At 30.8% G+C, this 21,229-nt stretch overlaps 6 protein-coding genes across 12 annotated transcripts; 2 read left to right on the top strand and 4 right to left on the bottom strand.

Moving 5' to 3' along the window:
- Nucleotides 1-135: 135 nt before the first annotated feature.
- On the bottom strand, nucleotides 136-1,804 carry LOC111677019 (cytochrome c oxidase assembly protein COX15 homolog). Its single transcript, XM_023438044.2, has 3 exons — nucleotides 1,579-1,804; nucleotides 1,241-1,509; nucleotides 136-1,185 (listed from the first exon to the last, which is right to left on the bottom strand). The coding sequence occupies exons 1-3, from the start codon at nucleotides 1,693-1,695 to the stop codon at nucleotides 333-335; spliced, it is 1,239 nt and encodes a 412-aa protein (XP_023293812.2). The 5' UTR covers nucleotides 1,696-1,804; the 3' UTR covers nucleotides 136-332.
- Nucleotides 1,805-2,072: 268 nt separating this feature from the next.
- On the bottom strand, nucleotides 2,073-3,419 carry LOC111677033. 3 transcript variants are annotated; one of them, XM_023438061.2, is made up of 6 exons: nucleotides 3,252-3,419; nucleotides 3,165-3,183; nucleotides 2,960-3,085; nucleotides 2,573-2,612; nucleotides 2,451-2,482; nucleotides 2,073-2,369 (listed from the first exon to the last, which is right to left on the bottom strand). In XM_023438061.2, the coding sequence occupies exons 1-6, from the start codon at nucleotides 3,315-3,317 to the stop codon at nucleotides 2,263-2,265; spliced, it is 390 nt and encodes a 129-aa protein (XP_023293829.2). In that variant the 5' UTR covers nucleotides 3,318-3,419; the 3' UTR covers nucleotides 2,073-2,262. The 3 variants fall into 3 exon arrangements, with proteins under 3 accessions (XP_023293829.2, XP_023293828.2, XP_046810839.1); XM_023438060.2 differs by having other exon boundaries at nucleotides 2,073-2,482; XM_046954883.1 differs by lacking the exons at nucleotides 2,451-2,482; nucleotides 2,573-2,612.
- A 2,951-nt stretch (nucleotides 3,420-6,370) lies between these two features.
- On the bottom strand, nucleotides 6,371-9,686 carry LOC111677028 (23 kDa integral membrane protein). The gene is made up of 5 exons (XM_023438055.2): nucleotides 9,183-9,686; nucleotides 8,396-8,584; nucleotides 8,092-8,277; nucleotides 6,841-7,041; nucleotides 6,371-6,764 (listed from the first exon to the last, which is right to left on the bottom strand). Exons 1-5 carry the CDS (start codon nucleotides 9,246-9,248, stop codon nucleotides 6,549-6,551), a joined length of 858 nt encoding a protein of 285 aa, XP_023293823.1. The 5' UTR covers nucleotides 9,249-9,686; the 3' UTR covers nucleotides 6,371-6,548.
- Nucleotides 9,687-10,219: 533 nt separating this feature from the next.
- On the top strand, nucleotides 10,220-11,010 carry LOC111677003 (40S ribosomal protein S26). Its single transcript, XM_023438026.2, has 3 exons — nucleotides 10,220-10,368; nucleotides 10,546-10,723; nucleotides 10,794-11,010. Exons 1-3 carry the CDS (start codon nucleotides 10,366-10,368, stop codon nucleotides 10,952-10,954), a joined length of 342 nt encoding a protein of 113 aa, XP_023293794.1. The 5' UTR covers nucleotides 10,220-10,365; the 3' UTR covers nucleotides 10,955-11,010.
- A 1,050-nt stretch (nucleotides 11,011-12,060) lies between these two features.
- On the top strand, nucleotides 12,061-19,349 carry LOC111677002 (E3 ubiquitin-protein ligase RBBP6). 2 transcript variants are annotated; one of them, XM_046953828.1, is made up of 13 exons: nucleotides 12,061-12,440; nucleotides 12,507-12,738; nucleotides 12,806-12,982; nucleotides 13,060-13,205; nucleotides 13,274-13,435; nucleotides 13,500-13,915; nucleotides 14,049-14,461; nucleotides 15,923-16,057; nucleotides 16,130-16,480; nucleotides 16,536-16,610; nucleotides 16,674-16,736; nucleotides 16,806-16,913; nucleotides 16,974-19,349. In XM_046953828.1, exons 1-13 carry the CDS (start codon nucleotides 12,275-12,277, stop codon nucleotides 19,171-19,173), a joined length of 4,644 nt encoding a protein of 1,547 aa, XP_046809784.1. In that variant the 5' UTR covers nucleotides 12,061-12,274; the 3' UTR covers nucleotides 19,174-19,349. The 2 variants fall into 2 exon arrangements, with proteins under 2 accessions (XP_046809784.1, XP_023293793.2); XM_023438025.2 differs by having other exon boundaries at nucleotides 12,063-12,440; nucleotides 14,031-14,461; nucleotides 16,974-19,348.
- Nucleotides 19,350-19,527: 178 nt separating this feature from the next.
- LOC111677042 lies at nucleotides 19,528-21,185 on the bottom strand. 4 transcript variants are annotated; one of them, XM_023438082.2, is made up of 5 exons: nucleotides 20,696-21,123; nucleotides 20,425-20,618; nucleotides 20,261-20,340; nucleotides 19,986-20,152; nucleotides 19,528-19,656 (listed from the first exon to the last, which is right to left on the bottom strand). In XM_023438082.2, exons 1-5 carry the CDS (start codon nucleotides 20,738-20,740, stop codon nucleotides 19,594-19,596), a joined length of 549 nt encoding a protein of 182 aa, XP_023293850.1. In that variant the 5' UTR covers nucleotides 20,741-21,123; the 3' UTR covers nucleotides 19,528-19,593. The 4 variants fall into 4 exon arrangements, with proteins under 4 accessions (XP_023293850.1, XP_046810616.1, XP_046810615.1 ...); XM_046954660.1 differs by lacking the exon at nucleotides 19,528-19,656 and having other exon boundaries at nucleotides 19,719-20,152; nucleotides 21,066-21,185; XM_046954659.1 differs by lacking the exon at nucleotides 19,528-19,656 and having other exon boundaries at nucleotides 19,719-20,152.
- Between the last annotated feature and the right edge of the window lie 44 nt (nucleotides 21,186-21,229).

The raw sequence follows: 21,229 nt of genomic DNA, 5'->3' as shown, positions 1-21,229 counted from the left end.
TACGCAAACCAATCGTGATCATATCGTACAAATTCCAGTAAGCAATTTGAACGATTTTACTTTGCCGCCCACATATTTGTACATATTAATTAGAATATAAATGAATTTTTTTAGCTGTACATAATACAATCTTCATTCATACGTTTGTTTATTTGTTTTGTTTTTTTTATATATACAATATATTGTTGGATTTCAAGTACCTTTCCGTTAATGTTAAATTTTAATTATCTGATAACTTTTTTAATTTTGTTTTAATAAATAATAAAGAAATGGTGAAATCACAAAACTAAATTAATTAATAAATATATAAAATTGTTACCTTATTTTCTTCATTACTTTGGTATGTATTTCAAAAATTTCAACTCATGACTTAACCACACAGCAAATGACAGCAAAAGCAGTGAACCAGATTGATGGGCTGCAGCCAAAGGTACCGGAACGTGATGAAGGAGAGTGGTAATGCCAAGGGTAACCTGTAACCAGCCTACCGCGGCAGCAGCATTTATAGCCCAATAAGCACGGCCCGGTAGCTTAGTTTTCTTTGATAACAACCACATGGCCGTTACTAACGTCAAAGTGGAAATGCCCAATAGACGATGATTGAATTGTACCGTTGTGGGATTTTCGGTTATATTTTTGTTTACAGGTTCTAATGCTAAAATATCATCTGGTATCCATTTATCACCCATTTTTGGAAATGAGTTATACACTAAACCGGCATCTAAACCGGCTACAAATGCACCCGAAAAAGCTGTTAAAAATATAAGGCCCTTGGCAGCGTAGGCAAGTCTCTTAAAACGTAAAGCTTGACTTGAAATAGAACTAAAAGACTCGGCTGGCAAGAGCCGTTTTAGACCCTGTGATAGGAATAGAGTATAAAGTACAAATGCAGCGCCCAAATGCATTGCCAAACGATGTTGTGAGACACGGGGTACATCGTTAACATCATCGAAACGATTTTCAAGACCCGACTTTACCATATACCAGCCCATTAAACCTTGACAACCTATTAAGGTACCCATCAATAGGACAAATTTCTTAGCGCCACTATTAAAATAGTTCTTTTTCCAGAAATAAGCCGCCGGCAGCAAAAATACTGCTCCTATAGCACGACCCCACATACGATGTATGTATTCCATCCAGAAAATTGTCTTGAATTCTTCCAAAGTCATATTCGCATTTTTCCTGTGAATGATTTTGCTTTGTTTTTAATGCATTACTGCTGTACTTCTCTACTTACATTTTGTATTCCGGATATTCTTGATATTTGGCGAATTCCTCTTTCCAATCAGACTCGCTGCGTGGTACTTTTTCACCTAACAATTTCCAACTAACCATGGAAAGACCCGACTCCGTAAGTCTTGTTACACCTCCAAGTACCACCGCTAAATAAACCATACCGCCACAAGTAATTAACCACTTGCCCACGATCTTGTCATGTGGTTTAGCTTGCTGGCTATGACATATTCTAACCGGTGTTTTTCTTATAGCAAAAGATTCTAATAAGGGCTAAAAATTAAAAGCAATTTATGTTTTTGTTGTTGTTTATTTAGAAAGAGCAAAGAATTCGTCCATTACCTTGGATATTGTTGGTTGACTTCTGAAATTGCGAATACTTTGACTTAAAATATGTTTGTTACAGTGTTTATAAGAAAGATTTATTGTTGTATGTGCAAATTTCACTAGCCGGTTCATGATTTTATGCTTTTATTTCTAATAATTGTCTATTACTTAACTAAATTTATAACAAAACACATGCACTCGGCAAAATTCTAATGTTTTTTTTACACTACTTGATATTTTATTGCATCACTCTGTTGTTCACAAACGTAGTGGAACAGGGTGTTCAATGTTGATTTAATTTGATTATAAAAGTTTCGTTAAATTTTTGCCTCTCCCTGTTATATTTTAATTTAAATATCTAAAAATGGCGCATGTTTTCTTGCTTAACAAATACGTTTTAACTTTTTTATATTAATTATAAATTAAAAAAAAGACAATTAAATTAAGTTTAATTTTTAAACAATCTTAATTAATAATAAAAACAACTAACATATTTTTTTTAAAAAATTTGTATTAAATTTTTTATTTTTTTCTAAATAGACTAAGTATTTTGTATAATAAAATTATAATTAACATAAACTATAGTTTCGTAATATTACAATACACCAGATTCGATTAATGTACACGAGAGCTGCTTGATCCAAATTCCGTATTAATATTTTTTGAAACATGTCCTTCCTTAGAGGGCATTTTTATCCTTTATATCAGTTGATTGAGAGTGCTGAAACTGGCAGAGGTTTTGTCGATTTCATCGAAATTCTTCTTGATCTTGGACGATTCGTTCGATAACTGAAGTTCGGGAGAAACTGTGAAATATACATTACTATTATCATTATCGAAAATATGACTACATAAATGATTATTATTTTTTTGATTTTGATTCGCACATTGAGCAACTAATTTCGATAGCAAGAGTTTTCTGTAATTGAGAAAATTTAAATAATTAATTGAGTAATTAATTCATGAAGTTGTGATGATTACTCATTATATTCTATTTGATTTTAATTACCTTAACATTATTGAATCCGCATTTAAATTATTTATGTAAGCTAATTGATAAGTTGAAAAATAGAAATAATACAATTACCAGTATAAGTTTTAGTTTCAAGTTAATAATTATTGTCCTTAGTTTAATTCCTTTGATACAGTGTGTATATGTTTGACATGCCTTTTAAAACATATACTAAATACTTAAATTTAAATAATATTTAATTATTATATACAAGAACACATGCAATTTTTTAAGGATTAATTTATTATATTAGTATTAGTAGTCATGCATCATGCTGGCGTCCAATATTAGTTTAGATTAAATGGCCTCCGCCAATACTATCTAAGCTTTTCTTATCAACAAATCTTTTTGGATATGCAAATGGTAATTCATAGATATTCAAACCTCGTAAAGCATTTAAATTAGGCCTTTGACGATCTTCACTGTGATAGGGTCCAAGCACATAAATAGGATAACGATCATGTATCGAGGCTATATTTTGTCTTACTGAACCAAAATCTTCTTCTGAAGCTGTGAAAATATTTGAAGAGAATATATAAATTGAATATATAGTTTTAGAACTATATATTTGAGATTTTAAAATACTTACATAAAGGCGTTAATGAAACCTGAAAAATATAGTAAACAAGTTAATACGTTGATCAATAAATGTTAAAAATTTAAATTATTAGTTTACCTTTTGTGGCATGCCCACAACTGCTGCAATGTAAATGAATACTGACACTAGATACAATACTTTCATCTTGTTTAGAGAATAATAAATATTATTTTATTTAACAGTAAGAATTGCTAAGTGAGCTGGTTTGTTACTCTTGTACGTTTCACGATTCACTGTGTGACAATCTTTGAAAATTTCTTCCTTTTATATCTAATTCTGTTACTTGCAATTCAGTTCTTTCCATGATAATACACATTCATACATTCTTCATAATAATATTTGCGATAGTTTTCAGTATAAATAATTTAAAACATTAGTCCATATGCAGTATGTCCATTATCACATCCTCAAACATGGTGGTTGTCAGAAGTATGTTAGTTCAATTGCTAGTACTAGCACTCACTCACTCATTCATTCATTCCTCCCACCCATTATGTGTATTCTAGTAGAATGCGGTTTACTTTGGTATTAAATGATATTTTAGTAACTAAATGTTATTGTTTTAAGGATTTGTTTCAGAGTGTTTTTGCACTAAGCCATATGATCAAATAAACAACATCAGCAGACATTATATTTGGCGTAAAAAATGTAATATTTAAACAAATATTTGTTTGTGGTTTTTTCATTAAATGTTCTTAACTCATAATAAATGTAATGTGGTGCGGTAAAATCAACTTAACCATAAATTTACAGATGTTATGATGGAGATGTTGTTGACAATGGTTAGTCGGGCGACAACACTTAACTTTAGATAACATTGCTTCCATACAACAATACAATGAATGTATGTAAATACGTATACCATGTGTGTGTGTATGTTAGCAAAGGGCAAATCAAAACAGCCCACAAACAAACAGCCAGTCGTCAGTCAAGTAAATTCATTAATTCAGTTATCAACCAAAACTAATTATTTAATTTCATTACACTTTCATGTTGCTTGCATTACTATTATCATTTATACTTTATAACTTATTATATTTAAGTCAAATGATGTATAGTAAACATACATACATACATTTTCATAATAATATATACATATGAATGAGTCCAATATTGGGTACTATTTTAACCTCTTCTATATGATGTCTTTTCAAGAAAAATTTAATTTTATCTCGATATCCGAATGCAAAATAACGGTAATGAAAATAAATCTTTTTAATAAATATTTTTAAAAGATCTGTTTGTTATTAACAAACATATAATTTGTTAATGTCAAACATATAAAACATTGTGAGAAGTACTTCGTCGAAAATGTTAAACATATGTCCAATCTAATTATTCAGTTCTAGTTCAGTTTTAGTTCAGTTCTAGTTCAGTTCTAGTTTAGTTCTAGTTCAGTTCTAGTTCAGTTCTAGTTCAGTTCTAGTTCATTTCTAGTTCAGTTCTAGTTCAGTTCTAGTTCAGTTCTAGTTCAGTTCTAGTTCAGTTCTAGTTCAGTTCTAGTTCAGTTCTAGTTCAGTTCTAGTTCAGTTCTAGTTCAGTTCTAGTTCAGTTCTAGTTCTGTTCTAGTTCTAGTGCAGTTCTAGTTCAGTTTTAGTTCAGTTCTAGTTCAGTTCTAGTTCAGTTCTAGTTCAGTTCTAGTTCAGTTCTAGTTCAGTTCTAGTTCAGTTCTAGTTCAGTTCTAGTTCAGTTCTAGTTCAGTTCTAGTTCAGTTCTAGTTCAGTTCTAGTTCAGTTCTAGTTCAGTTCTAGTTCAGTTCTAGTTCAGTTCTAGTTCAGTTCTAGTTCAGTTCTAGTTCAGTTCTAGTTCAGTTCTAGTTCAGTTCTAGTTCAGTTCTAGTTCAGTTCTAGTTCAGTTCTAGTTCAGTTCTAGTTCAGTTCTAGTTCAGTTCTAGTTCAGTTCTAGTTCAGTTCTAGTTCAGTTCTAGTTCAGTTCTAGTTCAGTTCTAGTTCAGTTCTAGTTCAGTTCTAGTTCAGTTCTAGTTCAGTTCTAGTTCAGTTCTAGTTCAGTTCTAGTTCAGTTCTAGTTCAGTTCTAGTTCAGTTCTAGTTCAGTTCTAGTTCAGTTTCTAGTTCAGTTCTAGTTCAGTTCTAGTTCAGTTCTAGTTCAGTTCTAGTTCAGTTCTAGTTCAGTTCTAGTTCAGTTCTAGTTCAGTTCTAGTTCAGTTCTAGTTCAGTTCTAGTTCAGTTCTAGTTCAGTTCTAGTTCAGTTCTAGTTCAGTTCTAGTTCAGTTCTAGTTCAGTTCTAGTTCAGTTCTAGTTCAGTTCTAGTTCAGTTCTAGTTCAGTTCTAGTTCAGTTCTAGTTCAGTTCTAGTTCAGTTCTAGTTCAGTTCTAGTTCAGTTTAGTTCAGTTCTAGTTCAGTTCTAGTTCAGTTCTAGTTCTAGTTCAGTTCTAGTTCAGTTCTAGTTCAGTTCTAGTTCAGTTCTAGTTCAGTTCTAGTTCAGTTCTAGTTCAGTTCTAGTTCAGTTCTAGTTCTAGTTCAGTTCTAGTTCAGTTCTAGTTCTAGTTCAGTTCTAGTTCAGTTCTAGTTCACTTCTAGTTCAGTTCTGATCTAGTGTAGTTCTAGTGTCCTTGAACATAATTTGAATTAAAAAATTTCTTTACTCTAATTCCTCTTTTGAAAATAAGAATAATACTTACCAACTGCATGTATCTGAAAACGATATAGTAATACCCAAATCAATCCCTGGACAATACTTTAGATGTATAAAATATAACTGCCCAAATTACGTTATCATCATGAATCAAAATGAATCAAATATATTAGTTTTTTCTGTAAGATTTTAAATGACCTTGTCATTATGTTGTGCTAAATACAAGTACATATTATGTAGGTATGAATTTATGTAGTACGTACAATGTACATGTCATGTCAACACCTTATCCTTGAACTCATTTCACGATTAATACAAACATTTTACATACTTACACATAGATGTATGTATGTAAATCTGTATAATCATTCATCTACATAAATATATACTATATATGTATGTATGAATATTTCGCATAATATAGTACATATTAATATAAATTTAACTATTAACTAAATATCAAATGGAGTAACAGATAGAGATATTGAGAAATTTAGATAGATTTTTGACTGAAATGTCTAATTCTAAGAATTTCTTTTATTTTATTCATTCTTTTTAATTGAATTTTGTTTGTACATTGAACATGACAAAATAACAACAACATAAATTGAGGGCCACATTTATTATTTTCCATCTCAAATTAGTAGAATAGTATTTTTTCTTTTGTTTTTTAGTATTAGGTAGTGTAGATATTATTACGAATAGTAATCTAAAACTTCTTTTTATAATTTTCTTTGTTTTTAATTTTAATTCAATTGAACACTTAAAAGCTAATCGTCTGTCATTTTTTACCACCGGGAACGGAGGTTTTTAGCACACGATGGCCTGGTGCTGTTGGTGACAAACTTAAAGGTGAAGGTATGTCCTGGCGTTTATCCTGAATGGAAAGTGGTAGAAATTGTTGCTGACGTTTCTTACTCAGCTTATTGTTTTCATAACCGTTTTCGTGTTTTCCATATAAAATTGCCAGATGAACAACACAAAACAGACCAAGACTCTGGAAATGTAAAAAAAATTATTTATTATCTGGTCTCTGCTGGGACGTTTAAGTTTTATTTGTAGTTTTTGTTTACCTGTAAAATGGCAATGATGGCAGCTCCGAATGCTGTTATTAACAGTGAGTATTTTATTTGTTCTGAAACTACAGCCAAACAACCCCTTTTGTAGTGCGTATCACAAGCTGATTCGTATGCGTGTTCTGGCCTGGAACAGCAAGACCATGGCAAAGACAAGCGACGATAATCCAACGGTCCATCTACACCACAACATTGCAACTATTATGGGATAGAAATAAACATTTCAATTATTACTATAAATATATTGTAAAACATTGATCAACATCTTTAGTCACCAAGGATATACAAAGTAATTTGCTATTTACATATAACCAACTCTAATGTCAACGTCAATCCATAAAAGCATACAAATTTTTTGCATACATATGTTTGTAACTACATATGTATGTATTCATATATTTTATGGTGATTAACATGTGTATGAGTTATGTATATTTAATACAGATTACTCATACGTATTGAAGTAAAATGCAAAAACAATTAAGATTTTCTTTAAGTAATTTGTAATTTTTATAGAAAATCAAGTTTAAATTTATTATAAAACATTAAAAATTCCATTAATGTAGGATTTCATGAAAATATATCAAATGCTTAACTATTGTCTTAATTAGATTAGATTAAAGCTTATTACAATTATGAAAAGGACCCATAGATGAAGAGGAAAAAAATGATCAATCATTCATTAATCAAGAGCCGCGACATGTTTTCTAAAAAACATATACATTTTACAAATAAAAGAGACCAGACAGGTCGAAAATCTGGGCCGTTAAAAGATTATTATTAGGTGTTGTATGATAAATCGTTGAACTAAGATAAACAAGTAAAAAAATTAAACTTGAAAAGCAAAACTTGACGTTAGAGAGAAATGTTTTTTAGATGTACATATGTATGTATGTACATCCCCTTTAGGTAATCCTTAACAATGATAATTGAACTAAATGTATATTTTTTCATTTTAAATATTAATTCTAAAGTGACAACAAATATAAAATCCACATGCATTTTATCGAAATAATCCTGTTTATTTTGGCAAAATCCAAAAAACTTGGTTAAAAGGGTTACATTGACACCTTGTGCAACTGCTGGGGTTTTTGTTGTTAAAATATGTATGTATGTGTATTTATGAGTGCGTGATTTTTTTTTTGTTTGTATGTGTGTGTATTAGATACAAACTAAAAACCTACATATATATGAAAGTTTGTATGTATATGAATAGCCTATATTTATATTATACTTTTTCAAGGTTACCTGAGATTGCATTCTATTCCACAAATGTTGGTTATCAACCTTGGTCCTGGAGAATTTATCCAAGAACTCGACGAACGAGTCATCTATATAAATCTCTACAGATGATGGCAAATGTTCTCGCATGGCTAATGACCAACCGCACAATAAGAACTGTATTAAGATGTTAATCACCAGAAAGGTAGCAAACTTTTTTGTTCGTTTTTTGTTAAAGAAATAAAAACATAATAAATTAATACTTATTTTTGTAAAATATTAAATTGTACGATAAAATTAACAACAAATAAAAAACAAACAAATTACTTACCATACCCAAAAGACAACGTTTCTTTTGGTTGGTAGCTTGACATCCTATCCAGCACAAAATAAATGTGCCAGGACCTAAGCACAATAGTAAAGCTGCTGGTGCCCATAACCTATTTTGCACTACACCATAGTGTCCCGAATGGCCCCACAATAGAGATGTTCCCAAAAATATTTGAGTACATCCCGTTACCTAGACACATACATATTAAGTATTGAAAATTAATTGTTAAAGATACATAAAATAATTATTATACTATATATGCATACAAATATCCTTTGTTTATTTTTTAAAATTATGATTTTTCAATCACTATTTGTTTTTATTGATGTTTCCATAGAGTTTGCTTTGTTTGCCATAGAAAATGGCATTTAAGGTCATTTGCCTATATTTTGCAAAAGATGTGTATCCAAAACATGCTCTTCTAAAATCCATACCCTACATACAGTCAAACACACATACATGTATGCTTATACATATATATCTATTATTGTTTATTTACATACATATACAGCATTAGTATGTGTGTATGTATTTGAATGGATGTGTACTATATAAATGTGTATGTATGTATGTATGTATGTATGTATGTATGTATGTATGTATGTATGTATGTATGTATGTATGTATGTATATACAAACAATGTATGTAGTATGTTGGTTGGTGTGTTGCGCAACCATGTTTTCCATTCAATATTTATTTATTTTAATTTAAACACAATAACAATTTCAAAAAAGTTACAATTGTTTTTTGAGTTTGTTGTAAAGTTTTAAATATTTAAGAACTTACCGCTAATAGGATAATATAACAGTAAACCATATATTTGAAGCATTTTATACGTTTAGTTAATGCCATTTCATTGGATTTTTACTACCAATATGTGTGTTGGTCTACTTTAAGGTTTTTGTTAAATTACGTCCCGACCCTTTTGGATGGGTTGTTGTTTGGTGGTTATTCTGCTGATATTTTTAATAAAATATTTTATCTTTCGTTTATGTTTTTTTTATTCCACTAATTTCACTTTTATTTCATTTCATTTTTCTTTATGTTCGAGATTTTGTTATCCTTCTTGTTCACATAATGCATTCATTTGACTGACTAATAATGTTTACTACAAGTTTAGAAACACTTTACAATAATGCAGGAGAATGATTCTACTTTTTTGTATTTTTGGGGAAAATTTTTGTTGCAGTAGATTTAGAAAATTAAATTATAAAAACAATTCAATTGAACCAAGTAATAAAAATTATAAGAAATCAGTTGTGGTAATCAGTAACCAGACTTTTTCTTACATGGCATTGTTATACTGTTTTCAATTTGAACAGTGAACGCATTATCTATAACCATATTTACGCAAATGAAAAGCACTTGTACATGGTTGTTTTTGTCACCGAGATTTGTGTATTTGGGATAATATCCCATCAAGGGATCATAAGTGACGGTTATTTTTTATTATTTTCAAATATTAAAAATATATTTCAATTTTGTTTATATTTAATAGAAAAACACTTATTTCTATTAGGCTTTATGATGTCATATATATATACATAATAAATATAAACTTTTATCTATAAGTGTTCATAACATTTTTATTTTAAAAATTATTTAAAAAAAAATAAAAAATCTATTACAATATAAACGAGTTTTTAAAAACTAATAAAAAAAATTTCGTAATATTTCTAATTCTTAAACAATAAATTTATATACATGTAATTTTATACAAAATATAAGCTTAAATCGTAATTATTAATATCAAATTTATAACATATTAATTAATAATTTATTTTCATATTAACCAATAATCTATTACAATAGTTTTGTGTAAACACTTTAAATTTGACAGACACGTGCTAGGCAATATTTTAGTACAATAATTTTTGGTCGGGTTATATCAACCCTGTCAACTACATCTAACTTCGCTTCGTACATTTCTTTCTTTTTCTTTCTTCCGGCCAAAGAAGACTGTATCAAAATGGTGCGTTTTGTTAAATAAAAATTGTGAAAATATTGAAAAAATCTTTAAATTGTAAACAAAATATTATTTTTGAGCTCGATCGTTTGTTGTAATATACAATATTTGGTTCTGATGTGTTTATTTGCATAACAATTGTTTTATCTATGTGTTTTAATTGGAATTATTTTATGATTTAAGACCAAGAAACGCCGTAATGGAGGACGTTGCAAGCACAACAGAGGACACGTTAAGGCTGTCCGTTGCACCAACTGTGCCAGATGCGTTCCTAAGGATAAGGCCATCAAGAAGTTTGTAATCCGTAACATTGTTGAAGCTGCTGCTGTCCGTGATATCTCTGAAGCTTCCATTTGGGATTGTAAGTTAATTGAACTTTATCGCATTGTTGTTGTATTTTACTAATTTGATAAAACTTTTATCTATTCTAGCTTACATTCTTCCCAAATTATACGCCAAGTTGCACTACTGTGTATCTTGCGCTATCCACTCTAAGGTCGTAAGAAACAGATCAAAGGAGGCCCGTCGTATTCGTACTCCTCCAGTCAGAACTTTCCCCAAGGATATGCAACGCAACCAAGCCAGAAAGTAAATGTTCTGTATAAGCATATTATAAGAAATAAATGCTAAAAAAAAGTTAAAGAAAAATTTGTTTGTTATATTAATTTGCAGTGTTTGTGGGAAGATGGCTTCTCGACTTGTATCATTTAGTGTTAGTAATTGGATAAGCCTTAAACTGCGTTAAATTACGAAAGTATACTTAATAAAAAAAGATTCTTCAGATATTACTAAGTGGACCCAAGCTGTAAACAAATTCGTTATCCATAGGGACAATAAAAACTAGAATGTAAAAATCATGGCAGTTTTTAGTTTGTAAAATTGATTAGTGCCTACATTGTAAATTTAAGTTCAACTAACACGTTTTTAAAAGAATCTTTTACCAATTTTATGGTTTTCTCAACAGATCTCTTAAAGTTCTTAGTTAAATATTTTCTTTAATTCTGTAATTTAAATCTACTCGACAACAGTAAATGCAACTACCTGTCTATTCAATCCTATTTTATAACACCTAAGGGATTCATGAACTCAGCATAATTCTCAAAATTTGAAAATTTTAATTTTTTTTAAGAAATTAATTCAAACAAAAACAATTATATTAGCGTTTAGATATAAAAATAACAGAAATCGCTACAAGTTAACCTTGATAAAATTTTTATCATATTTTAATTGTGAGAACACATATAATGTAACAACAGGGTAACGCAAGATTTTAAAAAAACACATTGTTTTTTATTAAATTCTGTATTTACTATTTCACTTTTAAATTAAATATAGAAACCAAAATCTAAAGAAATTTAAATTAGAAAAGACGAAAAAGAAAACAATACAATAGCTCTAATTCCGAATCACCCTGTGCCTGAATATGACTACAGGACGTTGCAGATAAATAACTACTTTTAACTGTAACGATTATTGTTGAAATAAAGTGACTATTTTTTTCATTAAAAAGCACACATTTCCATTAGTTATTAATTTAATACACATTTATTTGTTCGCTAATACAAATAATAAATACAAACAAAATTATTTATATTTATATCGAAACGTATACTATTTTGATTCATATAAATTTATTGACATTACAAAAGTAAAAAAAAACAACTAAACTAAAAAAAAACAAAAGTATTCACTGTCGTCATTATAAATTATTTGTTGACACTTTCATCGAGTAACCGAGTACCTGAGTAATTTATATCTCTATACAATACTAATTTCATTTTACACAATGCGAAAATAGCTAATGTAGCTGCAATTGCTACATAATAATTTTCTTTTCCATAAAATTTTTGTAAAATTCGGGAAAAGTTTTAAGTTTGTGCTAGTTGAAATCTAATAAACAAGTGCGGGCACGATGTCTGTGCATTATAAATTCAAAAGTACTCTCGATTATGACACCATAACGTTTGATGGTCTACATATATCGGTGGCGGATCTAAAGAAAGCCATTCTGCAGCAGAAGCGTCTCAGTAAAATTACTGATTTTGATTTACAAATTATTAATGCCCAAACTAAGGAAGGTAATAAATATTGATTATGTTTGATGGCGTGGCAGGTTTTTTGATATAAAATGATTTTTATTGCAGAATATCAACATGAATCCAGTTTGATACCTAAAAATACCTCGTTAATAATATCGCGTGTACCGGTGGCCAATCAAACAAAAAAGTCATGGGATCCAACGAGTAGACCAGTGCAACCTAGAATACCATCTAAAGTGGAATCAGCTGACTTTGATTTGTCGAAAATGGAAGGTAGCGAGGAGGATAAGATTCAAGCTATGATGTTACAAAGTACTGCTGAATATGACCCCAAAAGGTAAGTTACTAATGATCAGGTGAAATGTTACAATCATATACTTTCACGTGGCCACTATTGTCTACAGTTATCAAAAAATTAGAGGCTACTCGCAAACAGGCGAGGTTCCGTCAACTTATCGTTGTAACAAGTGTAAAAAAGGAGGTCATTGGATTAAAAATTGCCCTTACATTATAAGTAAGGAACATACGGTGGAAAAAAGGACGACTGGAATACCAAAATCGTTTAGAGACAAAGATGACAGGTAATTAAAGAAAAACAAATATATATGTAAATTATTAATGGAAAATCACATTACCAATGTTTTTTCTCTATATTTAGGGCATTGATGATCGAAAGTCAGGAACCAGTTGTGGAAGAGGATAAGAAACAGGAAATTCCAGAGGACCTAATATGTGGCATTTGTAATGATTTATTTGTGGATGCCGTAATGATACCTTGTTGTGGCAGTTCTTTTTGTGATGATTGTATGTTAAAAATAAGTTATTTATCGTATAAGTTCTCATCAACTTTTTAAATATATTCTTATATACAGGTGTACGAACAGCATTACTCGAATCTGAGGATAATGAGTGTCCCGACTGCAAGGAAAAAGGCAGTTCACCTGGATCATTAATACCGAATAGATTTTTAAGAAATTCCGTTAATGCCTTTAAAAATCGTACCGGTTACAAAGCCAGTAGTCAGGTGAAAAAGGGTAAGAAGTTCAAAAAAATAGACATATCAAGATTGCAAGTGTAGTATAAACGTGTTTCTTTTAGAATTAAATCAACAACCCAAGGAAGAACTAGAGGCCAAACAACCTGAGAATTTAAATGATAAGGAGCAGGATAAAGAGTTACCGACTACAAAAACAGAAGAGCCCGTGGCTGATGTAGAAGAAAAAGTTAATATAGATTCTGATAGCAGAGAAAATAAGGAAGTAGATACCGAATCATTGACACAACCAACAGAGGAACCAACTGCCGATTCAAATATTGAAAGCATTGAAGTTAGGCATAAAACATCTAATGTCAATAGCAGTCCGGCTCATGAAGATTCCGATTATGAAGACAATATTGTTGTAACAGTTCCATCAGCATCGGATACTCGCACAGAAAAATATCTTAGTCGACGACACACTTCACATCCTAAACCTCCGGGTATTGAGCAAAGTTCTCCGAAAAATAAGCATCAGGTATTTACTGTTATTTATATAATATATTTTATTTCTTGATAAGATTTAACTTGTGATTTTTGGGAAGTTTGGTTGAGAATATATAATTTTTCATATGGTTTTGTTCTAAATTTAGGTATCTCCTTATCAACAGGAAAGTAATTCTCATAGAACCAGTGAGACCTCTAGCCATTCTGCTAAGGAATGGGAAAATTCATCTCGAGAAAAAGTTCGTGATCATCACGAAAATGCCAATAATGAACATTACATGTATGAAAAGAGTAGAGCCATGCCGCCGTCTAAATCAATAGATAATGTGCAACCACCCGGAGCTAATCCGGTACCAGTTCCTTTGTATCCTTCTCATCAACCATACGAAATGCAACAACAACGACCAATAAGGCCCATGAATATGCATCCAGGATTCCATAATCATATGCACCGACCGCCTCTATATCCACATCCAAATATGCCTCCTCATCATCCACCACATCAAATGCGTTTACCAATGCCGCCCATAAATTCATACGACCCAACTTATAATCAAATCGGCAATGTGGCACCAGGGTAAGTGAGCTTCCTCTTCTTCTTCTTCTTTGTAGATCAGATTGATTTCCTTTTTAAATTTTTCCGAGCGAAACGGAAAACGGCATTCATTTTTTTCAAAATGAAGATTATTCAGCAATCCATTAGTACTATGTATGTACATCAATATGGAGTGTCTCAGAATATATATGAGTCTTAACATGTAGTTCTAAACTATGACTATATTTAGTTCATCTCTATCTCTGTGTAAAGTCTTAAATCAAAGAAAATATTTGAACAAACTTATTATGTTAAAGAAACATGCAGTATTCCACCAATATCGAGTCAGCAAATTCATTTTTTGTTTGATATACATATATGTATACGAATGTTATATTAAAGCCCGCTTAAATCTACCACGATCTAGATACATATGTAGGTATGCATATTTTTTACAAATAAATTTTAAATTAATTTCTTCTCTTGTAGTTCCAATAATAGTAATTTTCGATTTAATAAAATATATTTTGCGTTGTTTTAACTATTCCCGTTTCTGTGTTTAAATCAGTTTGCTTTTAATAAACCTAAACGAAATACTCCCATAGAATTTACTTTTCGTTTATAAAATTACTCTCGTACGATAAGAAAATGCATAGAAACATGAAAACCTGATTGGAATTGGATGGAATACTGTATCCAGCCTACTGATAATAACGTAGATAAGACATACATAAATATTTATGTCTAAGAAAGATATTAAATTAACAAAAAAAAATCTAAACTAAAAGAAATAGTGATTCTGTGGTACGCAATATTAACTTTAAGCAAATCTAATATAAATATGTATATTATTAAATGTATATATGTATATTTGCATACATAAACACATATGTATGTATGCATACGTTTAAAATAATGTGTAAGTCAAGATACTACGAAGAATACATGATGATTACAAAAGACTAAAAGTTATTTAAGTTTTGCTAATAAAATATATATTTTTTTAACATTGTTTTTATATGGATTAACCAACCAACAATCAATGAAACATTAATTACAATACAAAGTAAAACAAAAAGAAAAAAAAATAATGTATAATAAAAAATATCTAATTAAATTATAATCATTACTACTATTTGTTATTGATCAATCGAATAGAAAACTTAATTTATTGTATATATAATTGATGCATATTGAATGTGTGTATGTATACACAGTTGTAGTAGTTTAGCTGAAAGCTGATATTAACTGGAATTTAACTGGGCATGTCTTTGTGGACTTCATTTGTGATATTTTGGGTAAATTTATGGACTTTTCCGGTAAGTTCGTGCTGTTAAAAAAACGATACGTGAACAATTATTGACACTGTAAGTTGTTTGATCTGACGATGATGGTGGTTTAGCTTGGATCCTGGTTAAACTGTGAACGTGTTTTAAATTTGTTTCAAAAATACACATTTCGTTTTAACACCAAGCATGTTATTTTTCTTTGTTTCATTCACAGATATCAACGTTTTCCCTCTGCGATGCCGAATCGCTTTAATTATCCTATTAGAGAGGCAGAAGCACCAAATCAAATGCGCCCCTTTAATAATATTGCTTCTGTTTATGAGGAAGTGGCCGCTAAAGTTGGAGTGGGGTAAGAACGGTTTTACCAAATTACTTTCATTATAAGAAACTATATTTTAAAATTCATATTATAATTCTTTAGGATAATTGATGATCCTTTGGAAGCATTTAACCGCATTATGAAGGAAAAAGAAAAAAAGAAAGATGAACGACGTTCTCCCGACCGTCGCCGTAGATCAAAGGAACGACATGTAAGGGGTAATTTTCGCACATCTCCCTATAACAATCGCACAAAAGATCACGGCTATCACGATAAAAGAGGACGTTCGCGCGATCGAGATAATGACCGTCGGTGGCCTCGTTACGGAAAACCCATGGATAAGGAGCGAGAACGTGAAAGAGACCGTGATAGAGAGAGGGAGCGTGACCGAGAGCGTGAAAAAGATCAAGGCTATAGAACTAGACGTTCAAAATCTTTAGATAGAAGTTCAAGGTTAATATTAAATGCAATAAATCAAAACATTGTACTTACATTCCTTTCATTTTAGATCAAGATCTCTTTCTCCTCCCGTCAAAAGGTATAGATCACCACAAAACACTAAAATACATAATGTGCACGAAAAGTAAGTAGAAATTATATTTTTAATTTTGCAAAACATGCAAATCTAACACTCATTTACATTTAGACATCAACACCACTACCATCAGAAATTTAGACTGGATGAACAACAAGAAGAAGGGCTTGAAAGGTATGTTGTATATTTTACTTTATAAATCAAAGAATTTCGTCAGTTACTAAGAGGTTAATATAATTCTAGGCAAAGAAGAGATTCTAATAGGACATTGACAAATCCTCCAAAATCGTTGGATCCCAGAGGCGGAAGTAGACAACATTTAGACCATGAAGATAAGAATATGGAACTCCGGTAGGATTGAACTTTAAATATATATATAATTTGAAAATTATTAATTTTACATTTTTAAAGGAGACCATATAACATAAATGATGAAAACTCAGAACCACCGCCTCCAGGTTTTGAAGTGCAATCATCACGTAATCCATTCCACAGCAATAATACTTCTCCGCCGCCGGCTGCTATAAGAGAAAGAGATCGACCGCTGCGTAACAACACTCCAGATCTCTACGAAAAATGTGTCTCACAAGATATGGAAGAAAACAAATTGTACAATATTGGCAGCAAAAGTGATCAGAGATCGGGAAGCAGGTCTCACACTCGTTCAAGATCTCGTTCGCGATCGAGCTTAAGATTAAGTGAGAAACGTCGAAAGGTTCATAGGAGTATGACACCAAAAGGAAAGCCAAGCGATGGACACACAAAACGGGAAAAGGATAATACATCAACTACCAGAAGTCACTCGCACAGTAAGCGTAAAAGCGAAGAGCGACACAGTAAAAAGGACAAGGAGCTAAACGACCATGAGTCAAAGCGACGCAGTATGACACCACCCAGACAAAAAGATACGCAAAGTGACCAACATCAAACATCTTCTGAAACCGACCACAAAGAAAAATCAGAAAGCAAAAAATCCGACAAAAAACTCAAGGATCGAAAGAAGAAACGAAGAGAGAAGAGTGAACGTAAAAAGGTCAAAAAAGAAAAGAAATCAAAAAAGGAACGTCACAGACTTAAGTCAGAAGATGCGAGCAAAGATGATGAAAATGATGAATGTAATACTAGCACTAATAGTACTGAAAACCAAAATGAGCAGGAAAACAAATTAGAAAAGGAATCTAAGGAACATCAAAAAGGGGACTTCGAAGAAGATGTGGGCGAATATCAAAGTATAGAAAAAGTTTTAGGTAATAACTCTACGCCAAAAACTGAACAAAATGGTTCAGTTGTACATCAGGGTGAAAGTACTCCTAAGAACCAGCAACCAACAACAGAATACGAGGAGAAAACACCCACGTCATCGGATATAAAGTGTTTCGATGCTGTCCTAGATATTCATGAATACGAAACAGATTTTGATGACAACAGTTTCAAACTGCAGGAGAGCGCAAATAAACTTGTACCCGAAGCATCCAAGTGGGAACTGGAAGAACAGGTTGGCGCAACAAACCAATATAATGAAGCCAACACAGACGGTGCCCATACACAGAACAATGCGGACAACAAAGTAACCAATGACGTAATTGTACGAGCTGAAAAGGCCATTTTTGCGCGAGCTATTAACGCTATTCGTCCTCTAGAAGTACGTAAAAAATCTTTATCTAAAGAAAGATCCTCCAAATGCTATAGTGACGATCACGAAAGCATTCGTAATATACAAATAACTTTGCCTGTAAATATCAATAAAGATCGTTCGGTCGAGGTAAAAACTGAAAACAATGAAAAGAAGAAATCCATTAAGGATCGTTTGGGCAGCAAGATAAGTCAGCCAATTTTTTCACAGCTTGCTGATACCCGAAGAGAAACGGAACACACGTACAAATCTAGCTATGGCAATGCCGATCGCGACGCAGACAGTGATCGACGAAAAAAGAGTAGTACGGATAGTAAAGTGAGCAGCAAAAAGAGTGAAATCGACAAAAACTACCGTGAACGTCATGGAAAAGATAGAGACAGGGAAAGAAGTCATGAAAAGGAGAAAACGAGGGAAAACAAAGATAGAGATAAAGACAGAGAACGGGAAAGGGAGAAAGATAAAGATAAGGAGAGGAACAGGGAAAGAGACAGAGAACGGGAAAGAGACAGGGACAGGGAGCGTGGCAAAGATAAAGAACGAGAGCGACATAGGGATAAAGATAATGTAGACAAGGATAGAGATCATGATAAAGATAAAGATAGAAATCGTGAACGTACTCGAGACCGTCACGGTCATGAACCCGATATCGACCGCAGCAGACTAAATAGCAAAAGTAGGGATCACAAAACTTCAAAAACTGATAAAGCCCATCATAGTTCTGAGCGAGAACATCGCGAATACGATAATACTTCACGTAAACGACATCACTCAACTTCACCTGCTGTTGTCCAAAGAAAACGTAGTCCTTCCTCCTCAAATACCGATTCAGATGATGAAGATCGCAAGCGAAAACATTCAAAAAGTGACAAAAAATCACGCAAACGATCAGAGACTCCGGACAGTGATGGCGGCAAAAAGTCAAGCAAAAAGAAAAATAAATCAGACAAGAAAAAGAAGAAGAAAAGCAAGAAATAAAAGGAGTCGTGGAATTATTTTTCAACAAGAACAACCACAACTCACATCCCCATATAAATACATACACACATAAATGCTCATATTCAGCATTTAAATAAAAAAAAAAAACACATACAAATGAAATTTATAAAGTACATATATACATACATATATAATTTAATAAATATATATATATTTAAATTACCTATTAAGGAAATTTAATTTTCTTTTTAATAAAAACCAACTAATGAGAAAAATTAACAAAAAAAAAAAAAACATAAAAAGACTTAAGCTGTTTTATTATTTTGCTATGTTAAGTTAGATTATTTCTTTTTTAATAGAAATATCTTTTTTTTAATGAACACTTTACACAAATACATATGTATTTCACAATTTATTGTATATTGTACATTTAGAATTAAATTAATAACATAATTTTATTTATACATAAGTATGAAGTATATTATCCTCTGTCAATTTTAAGGGGATCGATGAAATTGGTTTCTAAAATAAATGGAAATATTGAAACAATATAAATCTAATACAAATATGTATATATTTGTGTGTATGTGTGTGTATGCACATTAAAGTGGTTCAAATTATTTTATGATTTTCACTTTTCCTTTTTAATAATATTAATATTTAAATGGCAATAAAATTAAAATTATATTATGTCTGTTATATACTTTGAATAAATTCTTTGTAAGAAAACTTCAAAACAATGATACAAAATTGAAATTGTTATTAATTAATTAAATAACCACCCTAATGTATATACATACATACATATCTATATGATTGTGATTAATTCTACGTATGTATTCTAAACGTACCAATTTTTCTGTTTGTATTATTTTATTTGATGTTTCATATCCCTTGATAGTAAGACAATCTTCAAGGAAAAATAAAATTCCAACCAAAAATGAAAGGCTTCCTAATATGTATGCATTGATTCTTATGTCTTCTGGCACATATTCTACCGAATAAAATACCATTATGCCTATAAAATTAAAAATTTATTAAGATTCAAATTTAATTAAAATGTTTATATACCATGCATATTTTGGTTTGAACCAAGCTTAAAAAAAATTTCTACAAATCAACTAACCTTGTATAAAAAATATAATTACACCAAAACGCAAGAACAATGTATCCGTTGTAGTTGATGCTTTCTTAAAATTGATCAGTCTGGAAATTCATATTGAAACATAAGATTACCTTGCAAAAAAAACACTTTTTCCCATATACATACATTAGTATGTATGTACCTACCGGTCCAATAGACAAACCGCAATTATAAAAGTGTAGCCAGCATAAGCAAATATACTAAAGTCATTACCCTCTGCTGACCATGTAACATTTTGCAAAAGATTCCATTCATTTGAAGTTTTTTGATTTATTTTCGAAATCATATGCGCCTTATTGTCCGTAATTTTTTTAAATATTATTGCTCCTATACACACAATCTAAAGAAACAAATTATAAAGAATATGATAATGATAATAATAAATAGTGTGCATTAATGCGTCTAGGAAACACGTACTAATTGTAAAATCTTAAAACTTATATTTCGCCCCGACTGAGTCATTTCGACTAACAAATTATACTAAATAAGTTCTAGCAAATGACATATGTACCAAGTTTTAAGACAACCAAATACATGTTTAAAGTTTCCAAAAACCTTTGGAAGTTGAAGCTTTTCTCTAAATGCAATTGTTTATATTTTCCCACAAATTAAATTGTTTTTGTCGTATACATATGTAAAATAAACAAAAACACAAGGGAAAGGAGGTTTGCATAAAATACATGTATACATATGTACGTATGTATGTACACGAATTTGCAAAGGTGGCAAAATAAAATTCTATTGTTTTTAATAATTATCTGAGTTATTTCACTGTAAAATAACTTACATATTTACGTTTTAGATAATTTTACTTAATAGGTTGTGTATTAATGTTGTTGTTGCAAATATCTGTGCGTTTGTTATTAATTATTCAATTGCCTAAATACACTGATCCAATATGTGATTTATCTATGCATTCTATTAAGATTTTAAATATATCCTTTAAATACT

The sequence above is a fragment of the Lucilia cuprina genome, chromosome 6 (assembly GCF_022045245.1).
Source record: "Lucilia cuprina isolate Lc7/37 chromosome 6, ASM2204524v1, whole genome shotgun sequence".
Taxonomy (NCBI): domain Eukaryota; kingdom Metazoa; phylum Arthropoda; class Insecta; order Diptera; family Calliphoridae; genus Lucilia; species Lucilia cuprina.
The sequence above is the reverse complement of the archived record's forward strand: the minus strand, read 5'-3'. Positions and strand labels throughout refer to the sequence as shown.